At 36.4% G+C, this 22565-nt stretch overlaps 1 protein-coding gene across 3 annotated transcripts in view; it reads left to right on the plus strand.

The window, feature by feature from the left end:
- Positions 1-12936: 12936 nt before the first annotated feature.
- Positions 12937-22565, plus strand: part of PIG-H (Phosphatidylinositol glycan anchor biosynthesis class H) — a 65097-nt gene continuing 55468 nt past the window's right edge. For all 3 annotated transcript variants that reach the window (XM_090395795.1, XM_090395797.1, XM_090395796.1), the window contains exon 1: positions 12937-13256. In XM_090395795.1, coding sequence (XP_090251921.1) covers positions 12996-13256 — 261 coding nt within the window. In that variant the 5' untranslated portion in view covers positions 12937-12995. The remainder of the gene's footprint in view (positions 13257-22565) is intronic.

Here is a 22565-nt window from a genome sequence, read left to right on the forward strand (position 1 = left end):
AATGTCCAACTTCCTCATCATGTCTGCCACCTCTCCTCCCCTTCCAGTCATACTTCCAACATTCAGTGTTCCCACTCGCAACATCCTCTCCACCTGCTGGGCTCGCTTCTTTAACTGCACCCGCCCTTGGTGCGGTAGTCCTCGTCCACTTCTCGCAGCTGTAGGGCGATGTGGCTACGCGTCGCTTAAGGGGTACGCCCTAGCCCTTATATCATTTTCTCTTTGACTCATATCATAGCTAGAGCTGGCAGTGAAGTTTTATGACTGGATGCCCTTCCTGACATCAACCCTCGCCATTTATCCGGGCTTGGGACCGGCAACTATTGAGGCTAGCTTGCCTCCTTCGGTGGCTGCATAAGACAGAATGACTTAGCAAGATAGGAAAGATTCACCCCTAGCCCTCGAATACTCTAATAGCATCAGGGGGAAGGAGCAAGGAGAGGAGAAAGAAGCAAAGAAAGAAGGCGAGGGACCAGTCTACAGAATAATATAACAGATGTATGTTACATGAAGTAAGACATGGTCCAGCATCTGGTACCTCGGGTTTGCCATGCCCGTACTCACTAAAGTGAGCCGTTGAGGTGGGTGACTTACTCCGTATAACAACAAAAAATTATTTTCATAAACCTTACAGATGTTGAGATATGTGTGAATTTTTGGATACCTCTAACCCGGACACCCTGTATATGCTTCAGAATTAGATTCTGCATCATGTTTATATCTTTCATACCCAAAAGGTGACCATCGTACAATATGTATGCTTATACACCTCTAAATCAAAAAATTAGAATAATCAAAGAAAATCTGTTGAATGATTTGCAATTCTAATTTATTGCATACAAATGAATTATCAAATATGAATTAGCATCATCTAAATCTACATACTTTGTAGATTATATAAGCATGTAAACACATAAAAATGTAGTATAAATTATAAGAAAACTGTTATTTGAAAACATTCACAAAATTAGAATAATTTTTAACTTGGTTCAAAATATTATCATCATCAAATTCCTGCCATGTACCCTCAAGGGGTGTACAGGATATGGGAGTACTACATAAAAAATTAATTTACATCATTATTAACTTCCTATCTACAATTTCCCTTCAGATCAGTCTGTTACTTGTCAAGACTCCAACATTTTCAGATTTTATATTTCTATCGTCTAAGGCACCTTGTACCATATCAATCCACCTATATCTTGGTCTTCCTATGGGTCATTTTCCAGCCAACCTGGAAGAGAACACTTGTTTTGCTAATCTTTCCTCGCCCATTCTGTTTAAGTGACCATACCACCTTAGATTAGCTCTGCTAACACACTCCTGGATGCTGTCAATGTCAAGTGTTCTTTCGTAATATCCTCATTTTTAATATGATATTGACATTGATGCCATTTGTTCAAGCCTATAATCTTTCTCAGGACACTCACATCTGTGGTCTCTAGTCTTTGGTCAAGTGTTTTATTTCTGACCTAGCTCTCAGATCCATAAGTTAAAACTGGTTTGAACACTGTCTTGTATACAGCTAATTTAGTGTTCTGACTAATTTCTCTCTTATTCCATATGAATTTATTCAATTGACTTCCTACTATACCAGCTGTATTGATTCTGTTGTCTATTTCCATATTTAATTTACCATCTTCACTAAAAATTGTGTCTAAGTAGGTGAAATGTTTTACTTGTTCCACAGGTTCTCCGTTCACAATGCAGTTGACATTTTCAACGATTCTGCATATTTTCATTGTGTTTGTCTTTTTATTGCTGACCTTCATACCATATATATTACAACGGTTATTCAATTTAGTCAAGGAATCTTGCAGACTTGTAGTGGATTTATTGTTAAGTATAACATCGTCTGCATAAAGCAAAGAGCTGACATTAACATCTCCAATTTTGATATCATGTTTAATACCACTCTCCTTCATAATGTGATCCATATAGATAATGAATAACAGAGGGGATAATGTACATCCTTGTCTCACACCAGATTTAACATTAAACCATCTTCCTGTACTTCCCTCAATTCTAACTGCTGACTCACAACTCAAATAAAGACTAAGTTGCTTGATATAATGCCCTATTGACACTATATAACTGTAGCGTATTGAATAGCTTCTTCTCGCTTGGCACCTTGTCATATGCCTTTTCCAGATCTACAAAACTCAAATAAAGATCTTTGTTATATTCCCATGATTTCTCCACTATTTGTCGTAAAGTGAAGATTTGACTCTGTCAGCCTCTATTTGGCCTGAATCCAGCTTGTTCTTCACCAAGCTTTTCTTCCACAATTCTTCTCAACTGTTTCTCAAGTATACTTGCATATATCTTACCAGGAACACTCAGTAGTGAAATACCTCTGTAATTCTCACATTTAGTTTTATTTCCCTTTTTATATATGGGTACTTTGAGAGCTCTAATCCAATCATCGTGAATTCGTCCCTCTGTTCAGGCCCCTCTGAACTATGCAGTGCAGCTACTGCAAGACTTTTATACCACCATACTTCAGCATTTCTGGTTGAATATCATCTATTCCTGCTGCCTTTCCACATTTTAAGCCTTTGATGGCCTTTTCTACTTCAAGTATGGATATGTATTCCTGACTGTATGCCTGTTGAGCGTTTTTTTACTACTGTGCTATCACTGCTTGTTTCATTTAGCAATTTCTCGAAGTAATTACTCCATACTTCAAGGATATCTTTTTTTCTCCTGTTTTCATGTCACTTTATCATCTCTAACTCTTTTTACTGTACTCTTTCTTCCATTTCTAAGCTTCTTCAACAACGTCCAAAATTTATGATATTTATTTTCTATGTTCTTGCCAAAGTCCTCCCATGACTTTTCTTTAGCTTGTTTTACACAGTGTTTAGCTTTCTTACATTTGTCTCTGTATTCTCTAAGAGCACAAGTTGACTTATTTGCTAGGAACTTTTGATATGCTTTCTTCTTTTCCTTCACTGCCTCTTTAACTTCCTGTATCCACCTTGAAGTTTTGATTTTTCTATCCTTGCAGACAACCTCACCACATGCCTCTGTGGCTGAATCAATCAAGGTTTTCTTGAAGGCCTGCCACTGAATGTCTAAAGTTTGGTTCCTGTTCTCAAACTCTTTCATTTTTTCTTCAATAATATTTGTGTATTTTAGTCTACAGTTCACATCTGAAAGCTGCTCAACTTTAATTCACTTTAAAACTTTCTTACATGCTATTCTTTTCAATATGAAATTCAATTTTATCCTGCTGAAAACTAAATAGTGTTCACTTATAATTTCAAATTCTCTGTACACTCTGGTGTCCTGCACAAGGGAGAAAACGTCGCTATAAACAATAACATAGTTAATGAGACTTTTCTTATTTCTTGCTTCTTCTCTCCATGCAAATTTGTGCACATTTTTATGTTGGAACATGGTGTTGGTAATAACCAGTCCATGTCCTGAGCAGAAATCCAACTGGTATTTGTCATTATATAGCTTTGCTCTTTTCTCCAAAGTTTCCCAAAATATTTTTGTATGTCTGACATACAAAAATATTTCCTACTCTGCTATTTAGATCCCCAACAAGGACCAACTTTTCCTTTTTCATTGTGTCAGATTCTTTCTCTAAATCCTCCAAAATATTTCTCCACTTCTACCTTAGTAGAACCTTCTGTGGGACCATAGGCACAAATAAGTCTCATTGTCCAGTTCCCTATTCTGATATTTGTCCGCATCACTCTACTTGAGACTGCCTGCCATTCAAGAAGATTAGTCATGTATTTAGTGTTGAATACAATGGCTACTCCTTCTTTTCCTTGATTGTCATTGCCTGAATATAACATTTTGTATTTATTGCTCAGAATGATCTCACCAGTTTTTGTCTTTTTTGTTTCAGTCACCCCTATTATGTCCATCTGGTGCTTGTCTAATTCCTCGGCTAGCTCCATTTCTTTGCCATTCAGGCTTCTTATGTTGATAGTACTGATCTTTAAGTCTAGTGATGTTGAGTTGGGGTGTTTAAAATATTAGAATATTCCAAATTTTTGTGATTGGCGTTGGCACAGAAATAGATTTACTTCAGTAGCTGCAGGACACTTGGCGTGAGGAATCGTTTGTGCACGGATTTGAGTTAATCATTTGCTAAACATAGATGGAACAAGTGACATATGATAAGAAGTTTTGTATGGTGTCTCTACACAAAGAAGGTCAAACTCAACAGTTTATAGCTAAGGAATTGAAATGTTCTTAAGCAAGTATTGAGACAGTATTTGATTAACCCGAGTTTTCAAAATAATTGCTGCAATAGCAGTTGAAAGGTAATAACTGCATCAAGAGATGATAAAAAATTGAAGAATATTGTGAAGAAAAACCACTTCCGAAGTGTAAGGTATTTTCACAGGAGATGGAAAGAACCAGGTGTGAATGTGTCTAAATCTGTGACGTTGAGACGACTTCATAAATTGGGTTTTAAATCACGTGTGTCTAAGACGTGATTTAAATTGCATTCTAGCTTCCTATGGCTTCCAAGCAAAAGGCAGCGAGAATGCAAAGATGTAAGCAATTTGTTGTAGGGTCAAGAGAACTGGAAAAAGGTACTTTTTAGTGATGAAAGTATGTTTTGTGTGTCTCATGGTCATCAAGGGATACATGTTTGCCATCTTAAGCAAGAAGCATTTGATAAAGAATGCATGAAACATTTAGTGAAATTTGAAACCTCTGTCATGATATGGGCTCGTATGACTGCAGAGGGTCCAAGTAGTCTGTGTATTGTATACGAAAGAGTCACTTTCAAAGCATACCAAGAAATTCTTGAGCACTTTATGTTACCAGCATTGGAAGGTTTATGTGATGGTGATTTCCTTTTTCAGCAAGATTCAGCTTCTTATCACACTTCCAAGACCATTACTAGAAGGGTCAAAGAAAGACAAGTCAATATAATTCCTTGACAAACTCACCAGATTTAAACTCCATTGAGGGTTTGTGAGAAATTATGAAAAAATGTCTTCAAGAAGTTGCCCGAAGAGACAATAATGAACTTGTTTCTAGTCTGCAGAGCATTATGGGCATGCTTTGATAAAAGAAGACTGTGAACCACTAGTAAATATGCCCAACCATTTACGAATGGTCATAAAAGCTAAGGGGGGGGGATGCAACAAAGTACTAATTATAACATTGTTTCCCTTAGACTGTAATTTTTGTGCATTTATTTTTGCATTATTCTAATATTTTGAACCACATTAAAAATTATTCTAATTTTGTGAATGTTTTCAAATAACAGTTTTCTTATAATTTATATTACATGTTATATAATCAACAAAGTATGTAGATTTAGATTATGCCAATTCATATTTGGTAATATTTATTTTCTATGCTATCGGTTGCAAATGATTCGACACATTTTCTTTGATTATTCTAATTTTTTGATTTGGAGGTGTATTTAGACCATTCAAAAAAAAAAAAAAAAGAAGAGGAGATCAATTCATCCTGCACATGCCATTATGTGACTTTTCTGAAAAATCATTGGGATTGTCATCAGTAGTCACCCTTGAACTGCCAGAGTTCCATCAGCTAATTATGATCAGCAAGCATGGACGAGTAGGGTTTTCTGGGACTGTACTTGTATATATGAAAGATTGAGTAACTCAGGAACCAGCTGAAGAAAGGTCTAGTAAAAGTTCATCCAGTCTGTGACTAGAATCGAACTTCTAATGATCTTTCTTTGGGCAGTAGGACTATTGGAAGCTAGCATGTAGGACTATGTAGGCACCATGGATTCTCAGCTGAAACAGAATATTAGGGTTCTTTAATAAAGATAAGCATTAGACATATTTAGCAAAGAAGATTCACACCAAAACATCTTACTGTTAAGCAGTCTTATGCTGGATATCATTCTGCTTAGCAGTAAGCACAAAACAGGACTTCAAGTTTCCTTAGTAAAACAAATATTCTAAAACAAAACACAAGTTGTTGCTTTTTCATTTAACAAAAATTAAAGTGAATATTTTTTCTAAGTTTGTGTATTAACATGCTTCAGTTTATTTTTAATTTAATTATCTTGTTTAAATAATTAACTACTAAAGTAATTACGTCTTTTTAATTCTCTATCCTTATACAGAAGTTGCATTATTAGTCATTTTTCGTGCATTACAAATGCTATAGATGTTCCCAGATGTTCAAACAAGACACCATCTGATAGTACTGGCCCTTTCTCTCTCTTTTTCTATACTTCTCATATTATTTGCTTTACTTCTTTTGAGTCTCTACTATTCAGCCTTCCAGATCACCATTGCTGAGATCCACTAGGGTGGCTGTGCAGCATGATCCATGGACATCTGAAAATGAGAATCCTGGTATATTGCTTTACTTTGGTCTCTGCTTCTGGAAGATGGGTGGTCCCAATTGGCTCTTCAAAGATCATTTAACTATTGGGCTTTGCCTGCAAGGGTCAGCAGTGTTGCAGTAAGTCTCCTACTGCTTAGTCTGGGAACAGAGTCCAAGGAATGCAGCAGTACTGGTATAGTATCTGTATTACTTGCCAGACATATAAGTGAGCATTTCTATGTGGTCTGTAGTGGGTGGCAATCGTCATCATCAAATTCCTGCCATGTACCCTCAAGGGGTGTACAGGATATGATAGTACTACATGAAAAATTTACATCATTACTAACTTCCTATCTACAATTTTCCTCCAAATCAATCTGTTATTTGCCAAGACTCCAACATTATCAGATCTTATATTTCTATTGTCTAAGGCACTTTGTACAGTATCAATCCACCTATATCTTGGTCTTCCTCTGGGTCGTTTTTCCTGCCAACCTTGCAGAGAACACTTGTTTTGCTAATCTTTCCTGGCCCATTCTATTTAAGTGACCATACCACCTGAGATTAGCTCTGCTAATGCATTCCTGGATGCTGACAATGTCAAGTTCTTTCCTAATATCTTCATTTTTAATATGATATTACAATTATTGCCATCTGTTCATGCCTCTCATATCTGCGGTCTCTAGTCTTCGATCAAGTGTTTTACTTCTGACCCAGCTCTCAGATCCATAAGTTAAGACTGGTTTGAACACTGTCTTGTATACAGCTAATTTAGTGTTCCGACTAATTTCTCTTTTATTTATGGAAGGAAGTCAACTGAATAAATTCATATTCCATATGAATTTATTCAGTTGACTTCCTTCCATACCTGCTTTGTTGATTCTGTTGTCTATTTCCATATTTAATTTACAATCTTCACTAAAAATCGTGCCTAAGTAGCTGAAATGTTTTTCTTGTTCCACAGGATCTCTGTTCAAAACGCAGTTGACATTTTCAATGATTCTGCCTATTTTCATTGTTTTTGTCTTTTTATTGCTGACCTTCATACCACATCTATTACAACAGTTATTCAATTTAGTCAGGGAATCTTGCAGACTTGTAGCGGATTTATTTAGAAGTATAACATCGTATGCATAAAGCAAAGAGCTGACATTAACATCTCCAATTTTGATATCATGTTTAATACCACTTTCCTTCATAATTTGATCCATATAGATAATGTACATCCTTGTCTGACACCATATTTAACATTAAACCATTTTCCTGTATACTTCAATTCTGACTGTTTGACTGTTGACTTACAACTCAAATAAAGACTAAGTATTGCTTGATATAATGCTCCATTGACACCATATAACTGTAGAGTATTGAATGGCTTTTCTCTTGGCACCTTGTCATATGCCTTTTCCAGATCGACAAAACTTAAGTATAGATCTTTGTTATATTCCCATGATTTCTCAACTATCTGTCCTAAAGTGAATATCCGATCCTGACAGCCTCTATTTGGTCTGAATCCAGCTTGTTCTTCACTAAGCTTCTCTTCCACAATCCTTTTCAGCTGTTTCTCAGGTATACTTGCATATATCTTACCGGGAACACTCAGTAATGAAATGCCTCTGTAATTCTCACATTCATTTTTATTTCCCTTTTTATATATGGGTAGTATGAGAGTTCTACTCCAATCATCAGGAATTTGTCCCTCTAAACTATGCAGTACAGCCACTGTAAGACTTTTATATCACCATTCTTCAGCATTTCTGGTGGAATATCATCTACTCCTGCTGCCTTTCCATATTTCAGGCCTTTGATGGCTTTTTCTACTTCAAGTATGGATATGTATTCCTGACTGTATGCCTGTTGAGTGTTTTTTACCACTGTGCTATCACTGCTTGTTTCATTTAGCAATTTTTCGAATTAATTACTCCATACTTCAAGGATATCTTTTTCTCCCGTTTCATGTCACCTTTATCATCACTAACCCCTTTTACAACGCTCTTTCCTCCATTTCTAAGCTTCTTCAACAACCTCCAGAATATCTTACCACCTTTTTGATATTTATTTTCTATGTTCTTGCCAAAGTCCTCCCATGACTTTTGTTTAGCTTGTTTTACACAGTGTTTAGCTTTCTTACATTTGTCTGTGTATTCTCTAAGAGCACAAGCTGACTTATTTGCCAGGAACTTTTCATATGCTTTCTTCTTTTCTTCTTCACTGCCTCTTTAACTTCCTGTGTCCACCATGGAGTTGTGATTTTTCTATCCTTGCAGACAACCCCACCATATGCCTCTCTGGCTGAATCAATCAGTGTTTTCTTCTAGGGTTGCCACTGACTCTCCAAGGTATGGTTGCTGTTCTCAAACTCTTTCATTTTTTCTTCAATAATTTTTGTGTATTTTAGTCTACAATTCACATCTGTGAGCTGCTCAACTTTTATTCGCTTTAAAACTTTCTTACATGTTATTCTTTCATAAAATTGAATTTCAATATGAAATTCAATTTTATCATGCTCAAGATTAAATAATGATCACTTCCAATTTCAAATCCTCTGTACACTCTGGTGTCCTGCACCAGGGAGTAAACATCACTATCAATAATAACATAGTCAATGAGACTTTTCTTATTCCTTGTCTCTTCTCTCCATGTGAATTTCTGCAGATTTTTATGTTGGTACATGGTGGTAGTAATAACCAGTCCATGTCCTGAGCAGAAATCCAACAGGTATTTGCCATTATTATTAGCTTTGCTCTTTTCTCCAAATTTTCCCAAAATTTTTTTGTATGTCTGACAATCATTTTCTACTCTGCTCTTTAGATTCCCAACAAGGACCAACTTTTCCTTTTTCATTGTGTCAGTTGCTTTCTCTAAAACTTCAAAAAATTCCTCCACTTCTACCTTAGTAGAACCTTCCGTGTGACCATAGGCACAAATAAGTCTCATTGTCCAGTTCCCCATTCTGATATTTGCCCACATCACTCTACTTGAGACTACCTGCTATTCAAGATTAGCCTTGTATTTAATGTTGAATACTATGGCTACTGCTTCTTTTCCTTGATTGTCATTGCCTGAATATAACATTTTGTATTTATTGCTCAGAATGATCTCACCAGTTTTTGTCTTTTTTGTTTCAGTCACCCCTATTATGTCCATCTGGTGCTTGTCTAATTCCTCGGCTAGCTCCATTTCTTTGCCATTCAGGCTTCTTATGTTGATAGTACCAATCTTTAACTCTGGTGATGTTGAGTTTGGATCTGTTTTCAGATTTTTTCCAGTAGCTGACTTTTCGCTGTTCGCCCTGGTTCCCTGGCGAAAACAACGGGGGCCTTGTTTAACCGGGCGACGCCCCAGCTGGCATGAAATTTTGTCATGTTGTATCATCATTTTGTATTTTGGTTTAAGCCTATAAGAATACAATTGGCTAAATCCCATAATTGGCAGCCCATTCTCGTTCGTTCAGTATTCAGGTAGATACCCAACAGGGTGCACCACGAGACGGTTGGGGTTTGACATTAGGTCAGAAGCCCTGGTCGGTTCTCTGCATTCCTTTAAAGGCTATGTGGAGGTCTCCCCAGTTATATAGCTTTGACCTCTAAGCACCCCTGAGTGGGAATCTCTTTGCACAAAAAATCCCTTTGAATAAGAGTCATTCGTCTTTAAATTTTCTGGGACCCCACCCAACTACAGATACTCCAGACACATCATTTCATAACAGAAATAAGAAACAAAAGATAAGCATCAATATATCAGTTTCTCATCACATGAAACATATGAAAAGCCAATAGAGAAAATGTAACCGTTCTTTATTCCAAAGGAATTAGGACTGGCAGGATCTCCCAAGACATTTAAAAAAACTTACTATGAGCCTCATCAATTGGAGAAGGGGAAATACCAAATACATTAAAACTTCACAAAACTCTTAACTGTTCTAGAGGTGCTATACCAGAATGGGATTCCTTGATGCTATAGATGAGATATGTTCAGAGCAGGAGTGACAGGTATGAGGTGTATTCTGATACAGAGGGATGGTCACCTGGTTCTGACCAGGTGACCATCCCTCTGTGTCATATCAGGAATATCATCTTTACTTTTGATACATCGTATCTCAACTGTTCTGTTAGGCTTTAGGCTTTTAGGCATTTCTAATCCACTGGATGATTTAAATGTTAGAAATATGACCATTCTTATATTGTGTCGTGGCTCCACCATCTATGCCTGATGTGGTAATAAATCTTGCTTGCAATGAAACTTAAATGTGTTGATTGTGATGGAGACCAACTAGCTTACTCTCAAGCATAGCAAAGGTGGAAATATGAAAGAGAAATATAAAAAATAAAAACTGAAGAAAATATGTTAGGATATAAAGAGGAAACAAGCTGCCACAGCACCTGTCCCTGAACCTCTTATGGTGAGAAGATGGCAGTTAAGAAAATATTGAACCAACACAAATATGCATGTTATAATTTACATACCTGAACTTTATGATCTTGAATGCTTCTCTTTAGAGTGCATTAGATGTCAAATCTATTAGTCTTGCTCCTAAAACATCTACAATGATCCCACTCAATAAAAACCCACTTATCAAGAAAATTATGGCACGGGCATAACTGAAAGAAAAACCACCAAAGAGTATTAAACATTTTTCCAAAGGAAGAGATGGACACTGATCATCCATAATTCCCAAAATCATTGACAAATATAAGCCCGAGAGGTAAGTCTCTCCTCTCAGAAATTGGACAAGTTTACAAAGCCAAAAGAACAGAAAAACTCTTGGAGCGGAACTGTCGTAGATTCTGCCAAAATATTGATATCAAGTTTCTTCTGCAGAAACTCAACCTATCGGTTATGGCTATAGGAAACATTTAGAGTATTAAGAATCTCACCTTAAAGCATTTCACTATAGTTTGCAAGGATGTGAAGATGAAGCTACTTGTGAATGATTCACTATTCTAGTGTGCAACCATACCCATTTCTGCATACATCTTAACACTGTCCTTGATGTGGTAGCCATCTATCTGCCAGTAAGATTTATCTGAGGAATCTGAGTTAATGTAATCAGATTAATGTTGATAATGTTATGTTGTAAATGCTTCAGCTTACACTTCTTATTGGTGACTTTAATGTACACAATTCTTTTTGAGGTAATGAACACAATACTTTGTATTGGTACCAACACCAACGGGTGAGGCTGTATTGTTGAGCAAATGCTTGAACAACATGATCTCTCATCTTAATTTTTTTTAAATTTTTATTTTATTATTATTATTTTGTCCGCGCGGTTAGCCTAGTGGCTTAGCACTTTGCAACCATATGCCTGGGGAAGGAGTGTCCTAGGTTCGATTCCCGTCGGAGACGTGAGGAGCTCAAGAATCTTCCTCAGCCATAGCCAAGTTAGCCGGTCTTGGGCGTGGACAGTAGGATTTTTTCCGCCAGTTTATCTGGGGTTTTTCATCCCGCAAGCAGGCAAACCGGTCCCCTGAACACACAGGTTACAGTCAAAAAAATACTTACGGCAAGGAAGGCAACGGGGAACCACCTTGCTCATAATCATCTCCCTAGTATGGTAGCATATATAGCTACCCTCCCCTGGCTGTATGGCAGAAGGGAACAGATAGATATAGATTATTATTTTATCTGACTGCAGATATGAAAGGTTGCAAAGACCTGTCTGTTTATGGTTGCTTGAAACTGTCCCAAATTTGGGAAGCATTCATCCTCTTAACTGCAGCCTAACAGCTAAAACCTTCCATTAGCCTACTAAGGGACCCTATTTAAAACTTTAGGCTCAACTTTGGATGCCATACTTCAGCCTCATTTATCCATTGTTAGTATCTCTGTGCACATATCATGCTGAATTATGTTCTCTGATGATGATGACAGTTTGACTTTGTCAAAATATTGGAAGTATTAATTAAATTTATTCTAATTGATAATTGGTCTACATTGGAATTCCTTAAAATATACAGCAATGAATAGCCAAAGTATAAGCCTTTCTACCAGAATGACATTGATACATTTTTTAAATTGTTTTCTTTTGCATTAGAAGTTATTTATTTTTTTATTACTTTTTGTTCAGATGTAACAGTTGTAATGGCACATGACATTTGCTGTCCATGCACCCATAAACCAACCAACTGTCCAATGTCAGGATTTATAATCACTAAGCTATTCTATCAAAAGCCTCTATAACTCAGTCAGTATAGACAAAGCCCTTTGGTCGGAAAGACCCGTGTTTGATTCCTGTTAGTGACATGAAGGAACGTTTATCTGGTCTCTTTCGACTAAAGGTGAGTTAGCCGGTTTCATACGGCGGTAGAGGGTTTTTCATCGTTCAGAACAGGCAAACCAGCCAGTAGAATACATGCAATTTACAGACAAGAATACTTAAAGGAATAGGGCCTTATCCTCATATTATGGTAAGGAAATCCAAGGATACTTGGAAGGCTTTAACAAGTGCTTAAGTGCCTGTTAGAGCCACTGATAGGATAGGATAGGAAGCTATTCTATCAACATTAAGTTTTTTTCTCCATAAATGCTACATCATAGTTTGAGTTAGTCATGACTTGATTTATAAAAAACATGCATCTGTTGCTGATATGGCATTTAATTGATTTTTATTTTATTATTATTTTTTTTTATTATAGATCCTAGGAAGAAAAATTAGGAGCATGGAGACAGAACTATGAACTGAGGCAACAGTTCAAGGAAATATGATAGGAAACAGGAAGACCATTTCTGTGGATAAATTAAATGATTCCTTTAAGAGGCATTCTGATATTGAAACTAAGACTTTTAAAACAAAATGTGAAGACATTTATGGTAGCAGTTTAATTTTTTATAGTGTTCATTACAAACAGTTTCCATTATGTAGTGAATACATAATTGAAAAAGAAACTTTCAATGTAAGACGGTGGATTATTCTTTCGACTTTCTTTTGTTCTCTTGCATTTTATTATGAGCTCTACAATAGGGTAAGTGAGATTATTTAAATGTACAATTTTAATATGCAAAAATAGCCCAGTAAGTCTTTGTTTGAAATTTTTTTGCAAAAATATTAAGCAAATATTTTTAAAGTGTCATTATCAGTCAAATTCAGGCTTATTGGTGTAGCTTTTTGACTGATGTCACTGGAACTCAGACAGTGAAAATAATAAAGAACAACATGATATTTTTATGTGTATTTTATTGTAAACTAAATAATTTTGCTTTGACAACACATACTTCATCTGGATCTAGTTTCTCATCCTCAAGTTTTTCATCAGTTTCTTATATCTTCTCATGTATACAGGTTTGTAGTTCATGGATGGGTTACATTGTGTGCTATATAAACATTGATGGCTGTACTTTTTTTTGCACCATTGATTCAGTGAATTTTATCATGCTTTATTGTTTTGTAATTAAATTTTCTAAAAATAATGTAAAATTTATACTTTTGCAATGATTCAAATGTTTTAAGTTATTAATGGTGATATTTCCAGCCTGTTTGGCTGAGTAGTTAGTGTATCTGCTCTCCGGCCAAAAGGCTGTGGGCTCGAATCCTGCTGTGGGCATGGACGTTTGTGATTGTCTGTCAAAATACTAGTGCTGGGTGGTAGATGGCATTGGTGTTGATGATGATGGTAGTTGCAGTTCATTGTAGTTGGTGGATTGAATGGTGGAGACTGAGTGCTGCAGAGTAGGTTCCCTCCCTCGATGAATCCTAGAACTCCTTGGAGGTGTCATATAATAATATTTGATTGTAAACTTATTATTTTCCTGATCCCCATGGAGTCACAAGACCCCATCATGGGAGGTCAACACTAGTGAACACGGAGTCTATCATACCACTCCTTAAAATAATCCACAGACTTCACGTTCACCACCCTTCATGAATTCCATGCTCCTACCACTCTCCATGCAAAAAACTTACTTGTTATCCTTTTACTCACCACCTCCTTTTGCAAATCTAGGGATGGCCTCTAGCCCTCGTTCCTTTCCTTCGTTCTACCTTATGAAAAATCTCCTCAGAGTTAATACGATAATAACCCTTCAGCAGCTTAAATGTCTCGATCATATCCCCTTCATCTTCTATTCACCAAACTTTTCAGTCTGCATGTCCCCATGTCTGCATTGATTATAAGGATCTTTCCTCATAATCAATGCTGTACAGTCCTGAGATTTTTTTTATCCATCGCTGCACCCTTGGAGAGGGTGCAGTGATGGATAAAAAAAATTCTCCTTCTCAACATCGCAATTTTCTGAGATGTCTTCACCAACTTTGCAATATGACCTCAGAACTTTGAATCTCTATCCACAATCACCCCAAGAATTAAATTGACATCTTCATGCCTTTGCCCATTCTTCCAGCTTATTCAAATCCTCTTGAAGAGCTAAAACATCAGCACTGTTATTAATAACCTTCCCAACCTTCATGTCATCTTCATGTTATCTTGACGTAGCCAACATCCTTGCTCATTCTTCGCCTCCAAAAAGTAATTTATCGTATGCCCAACGCACAGCTCTCCTGAAATTACGGAAAGAAAAAAGTATCGTCATCACCAGAGCAGATAAGGGTAATGCCACAGTCGTTCTTAATACCAGTGAATACAATCGCAAAATGAATATTATCCTCCACGACACGCTATGTACATCCCGCTAGAACACGACTCCACAAAAACACAAGTTAAAAAATTAAAAATCTTACTTAAAAAAGTATCTTCCCTGGCTCCCCAACATCACGAAAAAACTTAAACCTTTCTGCTCCCCCCCCCCCCCCGAATTTACGGCTTACCAAAAATCCACAAACCCAATTCTCCACTCAGACCTATAGTAGATGCACCTTGCTACAGACTGTCTAAACAGCTGGCCAACTCTCTGACCCCCCCCCCTCACTGGAAGGTCCACTTCCTATATAAAAAACTCGACCCACTTTAAAGCCCTCATAGAAAATTTAACCTTGAATAAAGCAGACATATTGGTAAGCTTATATCTCCTTTTGTTTACTAATATTCCCTTAACTGACACCTTATCTCTCTTACAAAAAGTTTTCCCTTCTGACATCTTAGATCTCTTTTCCTTTGCCATTAACTCTGAGTATTTTTCTTGGAAGAACAAAATCTACAAGCAGATAGAGGGAACTGCCATGGGTTCCCCCCTCTCCCTCCTCCCTTGCCAATTTCTATATGGAAGATTTTGAAAAACGAGCCATAGACTCAGCCCCACTCAAACCTTCTATCTGGCTAAGATATGTAGATGATGTGTTCTCTATTTGGCCTCATGGCCCAGACACATTAGACTCCTTCCTCAGTCATCTCAATAGCCTACATCCAAGAATCCAGTTTACTATGGAAAAGAAAAAGAACAATTGTTTAACCTTCCTAGACACCTTAGTCACACGCCTGCCTAATGATACACTTGCCTTCACTGTATACAGAAAACCCACACACACACAGCAGATACATTCACAAACTCTTACACCACCACCCCTCTCTACAATATGGCATTATTAAAACTCTTACCAAGAGAGCCCACAATCTTTGTTCCAGTGGAACCACCCTCACTACTGAGCTTAACTACATACACAACACTTTCCTCTCCAATGGCTACAGCGATCACAGTATCAAAAAAATAATTAGTTCCTCTCCCATTCCCGGTCCTTCTCGTCAACAAGAATTTAAAAATGCCATCACCACACCCTACATCCATGGCACATCTGAAAAAATAGCCAAGATTCTAAAAAAGTACAACCTACACACAGCATATAAACTCCACTGCAAACTTGCTACTCTTATCCGTTCTACAAAAGATCAGCTCCCCCCTCTCTCTCTCTGCCTGGAGTTTACAAAGTACCCTGTTCCTGTAAGCTGGCATACTTCGGACAGACAGGCAGATCAGCATCCATCCGCTTAGAGGAACACAAGTCTTACATCTGTAAACACAACTATGGTCATTCAGGCTTGGCTGACCATGTCTTGGACACCACCCACAGAGTATCATGGAAGAAAACCACCATGCACCATCACAGCAAATTCAAGAAAGAGAGACTATTCTTAGTAGCAGCAGCAGCAGCTCTTAGAAATCAACCAAATCTTAATAAATACGGTTGCATTAAGCTTCCGAAAATTTGGGAAACACTCATCACCAGAGATCCTACTTTATGTTCCAGGCCACTTACAACCGCCCTTAGAGGGTGCTCCACCTAGATAGGACTTTAGTGTCACCCACGTGGTTGGGCTTAGTATTGTATGATATTTGTGTTATGTTACATTAGTTATTTTTGTAATCCCCGTAGATGTCCTAGTGACTAGGACGAAATATAGGAAGTATTAAATTCTTTTTAATCCTTTCTGAGTGTTGTAAAAAATCCATTAAACCTCCAACATTGTCTTCACACTTAAGCCTCTGTACACGAATGCAAACAACAGAACATATCCTTGTAGTCCTGTGACAATATCATTGACATAAACAATAAATTACACAATAACCACAGTAATTAACTTTAATGAAATGAAAGTATAGGTATTTCATACTAAAAATAACAGTACATCAGTGCATAGAAACAAGCAAATCAAAGAAACAGGAATATAAGGTACATACGACAGTCAGTGGTTTGCCAATTAAAAACTGTTGCTGTGTGCTAGAAATTAATATTAATAAACAGTATTATTAAAAACTATTTTTGATGGTTAGATAAGATAAGAATTTGACCGATGTAAAAGGGCTTCGCAACTTTGAAAAGGCGTTCATATTTAAACCTGCTTCTATGGTAAAGACGAGACCAAACCAGACTTTTGAGGTTTCATGTAGTCAATATAATATTGATGTTAATTATTTTTTCCACAGAATGACCTGTCTGCCCAAAGTATGTTAGATTACATTCACAGTGTATCTGGTAAATGCCAGCTAATGATAGACATGATAGTTTGTCTTTTGTAGATGGCAGCAGATGAGAAATTTTGTTGATAGGAAAATATGTGGGAATGAGATGGCACTTCATTCCCATTTCTGGCATCTCTGAACCAATCGGTTCAGAGATGCCAGAAATATAAGGGATTGGAACATAGGAGTCAGTTATCTGCTGGATTTGATTAGGGTTGTGACCATTAAATTCCATTAATGTTTTGATAGTGAGAAGTTCTTTTTGTAAGCCTGAGGGAGAGGAGCACACATTATGGGTTCTATTAATTAAAGACTTCATGACACTTTTTTTTTTGAGCAGTGTGATGAGCAGACTTTTGATGAACCTATCTGCCAGTAAAGGTAGGTTTCAATAAACAAAAGTCATGAAAGTATGCTCATCATCTCTCAAAAAAATCTCAAGTCTTTAATTAATAGAGCACATCATGTGTGTTCCTGTCCATCAAGCTTACAACAACAAGAACTTCTCACTATCAAAACATTAATGAAATTTAATGGTTACAACCCTAATCAAATCCAGCTGATAATTGACTCCTATGTTCCAACACCATATGTATATAAATGATATTGGGAGAGGTTTGAATGGTAATATGCAATTGTTTGCAGATGATGCAAAGTTGTGGAGAGCTCTCTCTCCACATGATGCATTTTCATGGTATTCTTAGTCTGAAGTTTCAGATTAATAATGCCATAGCCAGATTAAACCCTGTGGGGGCCCCTAGTTAGTTGAAATCTCGGTTCCCCCCCCCCACAACTGACAGCTGACAGAAAATGAGCTTTTAAGAGATAAACTCTAATGTGAACCTGATGTTTATGGTTTATGTACCTTAAGTTGCTAATGGGTACATTACATTAATACAGTATTTTCTCTATAGAGTCTTTAATGTAAAGTTTCGTTGCTTTCAGTTGATCATTTTTTCTATCTTTTGGAAACAGTTTAAGAGATCTTGATTGTAATTTTCTTTCACGATCAAATCAATATTATTTTGATCCGTTGGCATGGGAGTCCTAAACGGCATGGGGCCCATAGGCTAGTTCCTACTGCATATTTGATAATCTGACACTGCATGACAGTACCTTAAGAAGATGTAGAGAGAGAGATGATATGATATCGATGCTCTATGTGAAATGAGTTTGTAAGAGAGAGGGATCATTAAATAGTCTATTATTTCTGTTGAATAGTACAGATTTTTAAGAGTTTTTTTGGGGATACCACCCAAATGTTGAGTACTTGAATTGGTTGCTGTAATAATAATGTTTTCCTTTAATTCAAGGTCTACAGTTCTTAGTGATGCTAAGCTGGTGATATCTCTCTCTCGTTGTATTTGCATTTTGGTTCAGAATTTTGTAATACCATTATGCTCATTTTGAGTGATCTTAACAATCAAATTGAAAGACTGTACTAGGATTGCCGCAGTACTAAAAGTGCTTAATAAGAATTGCCTACAAAATCCAGATCATCTGAAATATAATATTGCTTAACAGTGGTGAAGTCCCTTTTAAAAAAAATACCCAGAAGTCTACAAAATTCAGTTTTAATGTAGTTTACCATATATGTCAGACTAGTAGAAATTTCAAAATAAAAAAAAAAGGATCTTGGCAACATGACCCATAAAAGTGAGGAAAAATATAGCCTCATTGTGTATGTATCTTCTAACCACAACACTGAATGGGATAAAGTTCCCATAACCTATTTAGATGACTTATCATGGTATATCAAAGAATCCACTAAAGTAATCCTACATTCTATCTCTTGCTTTGCTTACCTTTCCTTTTTAATTCTGTTCAAGCGATTAGACCATCTAAAGTTAATTTCTTCTCACATATTTTTGAATGCTAATTTTGCCCAAGTTAGTTTCTGATATCTTCAATTTCAATTTTCGGTATTGATACCATCTGTTCATTCCCTAGATTTTTCCCAGAACTTTCGTATCTGTGGTTACTGATTCTCCTAAATATATGTGTAGGCATAAGTTACTCTGGGTTTTTTTGTGTACTCACCTCTGTGGTCTCTATGACCCAATTGGATCACTTGCAGATCTCTGTTCAATATCTAATGTCTCATTTAGGTATGCATTCTTCAACATCATCAAATTCTTGTTGGGTATCCTCAGACGGTGTACAGGATATCATGATAAATACTACACGAAAGAGTTGCACCATTACTAACTTCCGATCAACATTTTCCTCCAAATTAATCTGTTATCTGACAAGACTCCGACATTATCAGATCCTATATTTCTATCTTCTAAGGCACTTTTTATTCTATCAATCCTACATCTTGGTCTTTTTCCTGTCACCTGGAAAAGAACACTTGTTTTGCTAATCTTCTTTCTGTTGAAGTGACCATACCATCTGAGATAAGCTCTTTTAACGCATTCTTGAATGTTAACAATGACAAGTTTTTTCTAAATATCCCCATTTTTAATATGTTACTGCCATTGATGCCATCTGCTCACTCCCCTAAACTTTCTCAGAACCTCATCTTTGGTCTCCAGTCTTCGATCAAGTGTTTTATTTCTAACCTACCTCTCAGATCCATAAGTTAAGACTAATTTTAATACTGTCTTGTATACAGCTAATTTAGTGTTGTCACTAATTTCTTTCTTATCCATATAAATTTATTCACCTGACTTCCTACCATACCACCTTTACTAATTCTGTTGTCTATTTCCACATTTAATTTGCCATCTTCACTAAAAATTGTGCTTAAATAGCTGAAATGTTCTATAGGTTCTCCATTCAGAATGCAGTTGATGTTTTCAAAGTTTCTGCCCCATTTTCATTGTCTTTGTCTCTTTATTGCTGATTTTCATACTAAAGTTTTTTACAACAGATATTCAATTTAGTATGGAGAATCTTGCAGACTTGTACTGGATTTATTCAGAAGTATAACATCATCTACATAAAGTAAAGAGTAAGATTAACATCTCCAGTTTTGATATCAGATTTAATACCACTTTCCTTAATAATATGATCCATATAGATAATGAATAACAGTGCAGATAATGTGCACCCTTGTACACTTGATTTTACCTCAAGCCATCTTACTGTACCACCTTCAATTGTAACTGTTGACTTATAGCATAACCACAGCTCAAATAGAAACTATGTATTGCTCAATATAATGTCCCATTTATACCATATGACTTATGTTTTGAAGAACTTTCCTCTTGGCATTGTTATATGCATTTTCCAGTTCTGCAAAACGTAAATGCAAATTTTCTTGTTATTTTTCCCAAGATAAAGTGAAAATCTGATCCTGACAACCTCTATTTGGCCTGAATCCATCTTGTTCTTCACCAAGCTTTCCTTCTACTATTTTTCTTAACAGTTTTTTCAAGTATACTTGCATAAATCTTACCAGGAACACTCAGTAGGGAAATACCTCTGTAATTCTCACATTCAGTAGTTTTATTTCCCGTTTTATAGATGGGTACTCTGCTCCAATCATCTGGAATTCAACCTTCTGACCACGGCTTGTGAATTATGCAGTGTGGTTTAGTGTAGCCACTTCAAAACTTTTATACCTCTATATCTGAGCATTTCTGGTTGAGAATCATCTACTCCAGCTGTGTTTCCACATTTCAAGTTTTTGACACCTTTTTCTACCTCAAGTATTGATATGTACTCTTCTTTGCATTCCGCATGAAAATTTTCTGCTGTGGTTATGCTTTGTCACTTCTTGTTTCATTTAACAGTCTTTCAAAGTAATTACTCCAGACATCTAGATTATCCTTATCTTCAGTTTTCATGTCACCTTTATCATCTTTGATTCCTTTTACAATCTGCCCAGCTATTGTATACTGCTCTCTCATATGGGGTGGGGGCCCTAAAGCCTCCCTCAGAATACTTGACTCAATACAGAGGAGAGGATTAAACTTATTAATGACCCATCTGTTATCAACTCACTCCTCCCACGTTTGCAAAGCTGTTTGGTTTCCGCAATATGTATATTCTACAAATATTTTAATGGGTAATGTTCATCTGAATTAGCATCAATAATTCCCCCACTTAGTACTAAGCCCATTAAGAACACGTGCAACTGCTGCTCAAAATCCCTTCACAGTTCAACTTGAAATGCACAGAACAAGTTTCTTTTCTGCTTCTTTCATCCCTCCATGTGCTGTATTCTCGTAGACAGGCTTATACGTTGGTTATGCATTTCTAAATCACTTAGGGAATTGAAACAACGTAGATCCGAATATAAATTAAATTATACTTTAATAAATATTTCCGATATTTCGGCAATGTCACATTGCCATTTTCAAAAGGAACTTACAAAAAGGCAGTTGCACACAGGCACTAACAATAGAGTAAAATTTAATTTATATTCGGATCTACATTGTTTCAATTCCCTAAGTGATTTAGACATGTGCTGTATTGTGGAACAGTCTTCTCCCTGTTGTGTTTCCTAAGGAATACAATAAATCAGATGTCTTTTAAATCAAACTACCCATTAACGTACTATAGGTTGATCAACTAACCTCTTGTGTGTGGGCTCATAAAAAAAAAAAAAAAAAAAAGAAGTACTCTTTCCTCCATTTCTAAGCTTTTTTCAATAGCTTCCACAACATTTTGCCACCTTCCTGATATTTGCCTTCTATATTCTTAACAATGTATTAGTGATTTTTCTGCAATCATTTGATTTGCCTTGATTTGATCAAGGCAAGGTATTGCTAGTGCAATAAATGATATTGCTATCCCAAACCCAAATGGGAGGATTATAACAGATGAAGCCTTTCTAAGATGTAGAAGTAAAACCTTAAGAATAGTAATATGGAATGTCAGAACATTGTACTAATTTGGAAAACTTGACAGCCTTCTCTAAGAAATGGCAGATATGGGACTTAGTGAAGTAAGATGGAATGAAGCTGGAAAAATTCAAGGGGAAAAAAACCATACTATTGTGTACTCAGATAGCCAATCACATACAAATGGTATAGCAATAGAGATGAAGAACAACACTGCCAACTGCATGCTGGACTACTGGCCCATTAATGATGGAATAATAATGGTGAAAATTGCAGCCAAACCTTTTAATATAGTTATAATTCAAGTATATGCCCCCTACTACAGAAACCTAACACAAATAACCTAGATGGTCCTGATATTCTTAGTAGTGAAGTATATAATGCAATAAAAGGATTAACCTCTGTACCGGCTGAGGTGGATGAAAATAGTGAGACCAATTTCACTTCTTATCCATATTATTCAGCGGGTGTTACAGAATCGTATCTAGATTTAGCTGGATGTCTATAGGCGTCATGACCGGTTCAGGTGTTAATGATAAGAAAAACAGCATGAAGCAATGAAATCACAGCAGAAATGTTTAAAGCTCTTAATGATATAGGCATAAATGCTTTGTCAATGGTATGCAACCA

The sequence above is a fragment of the Typopeltis vanoorti genome, chromosome 7, assembly GCF_054136105.1.
Source record: "Typopeltis vanoorti isolate ZY-2024b chromosome 7, IOZ_Tvanoo_1.0, whole genome shotgun sequence".
Lineage (NCBI taxonomy): Eukaryota > Metazoa > Arthropoda > Arachnida > Uropygi > Thelyphonidae > Typopeltis > Typopeltis vanoorti.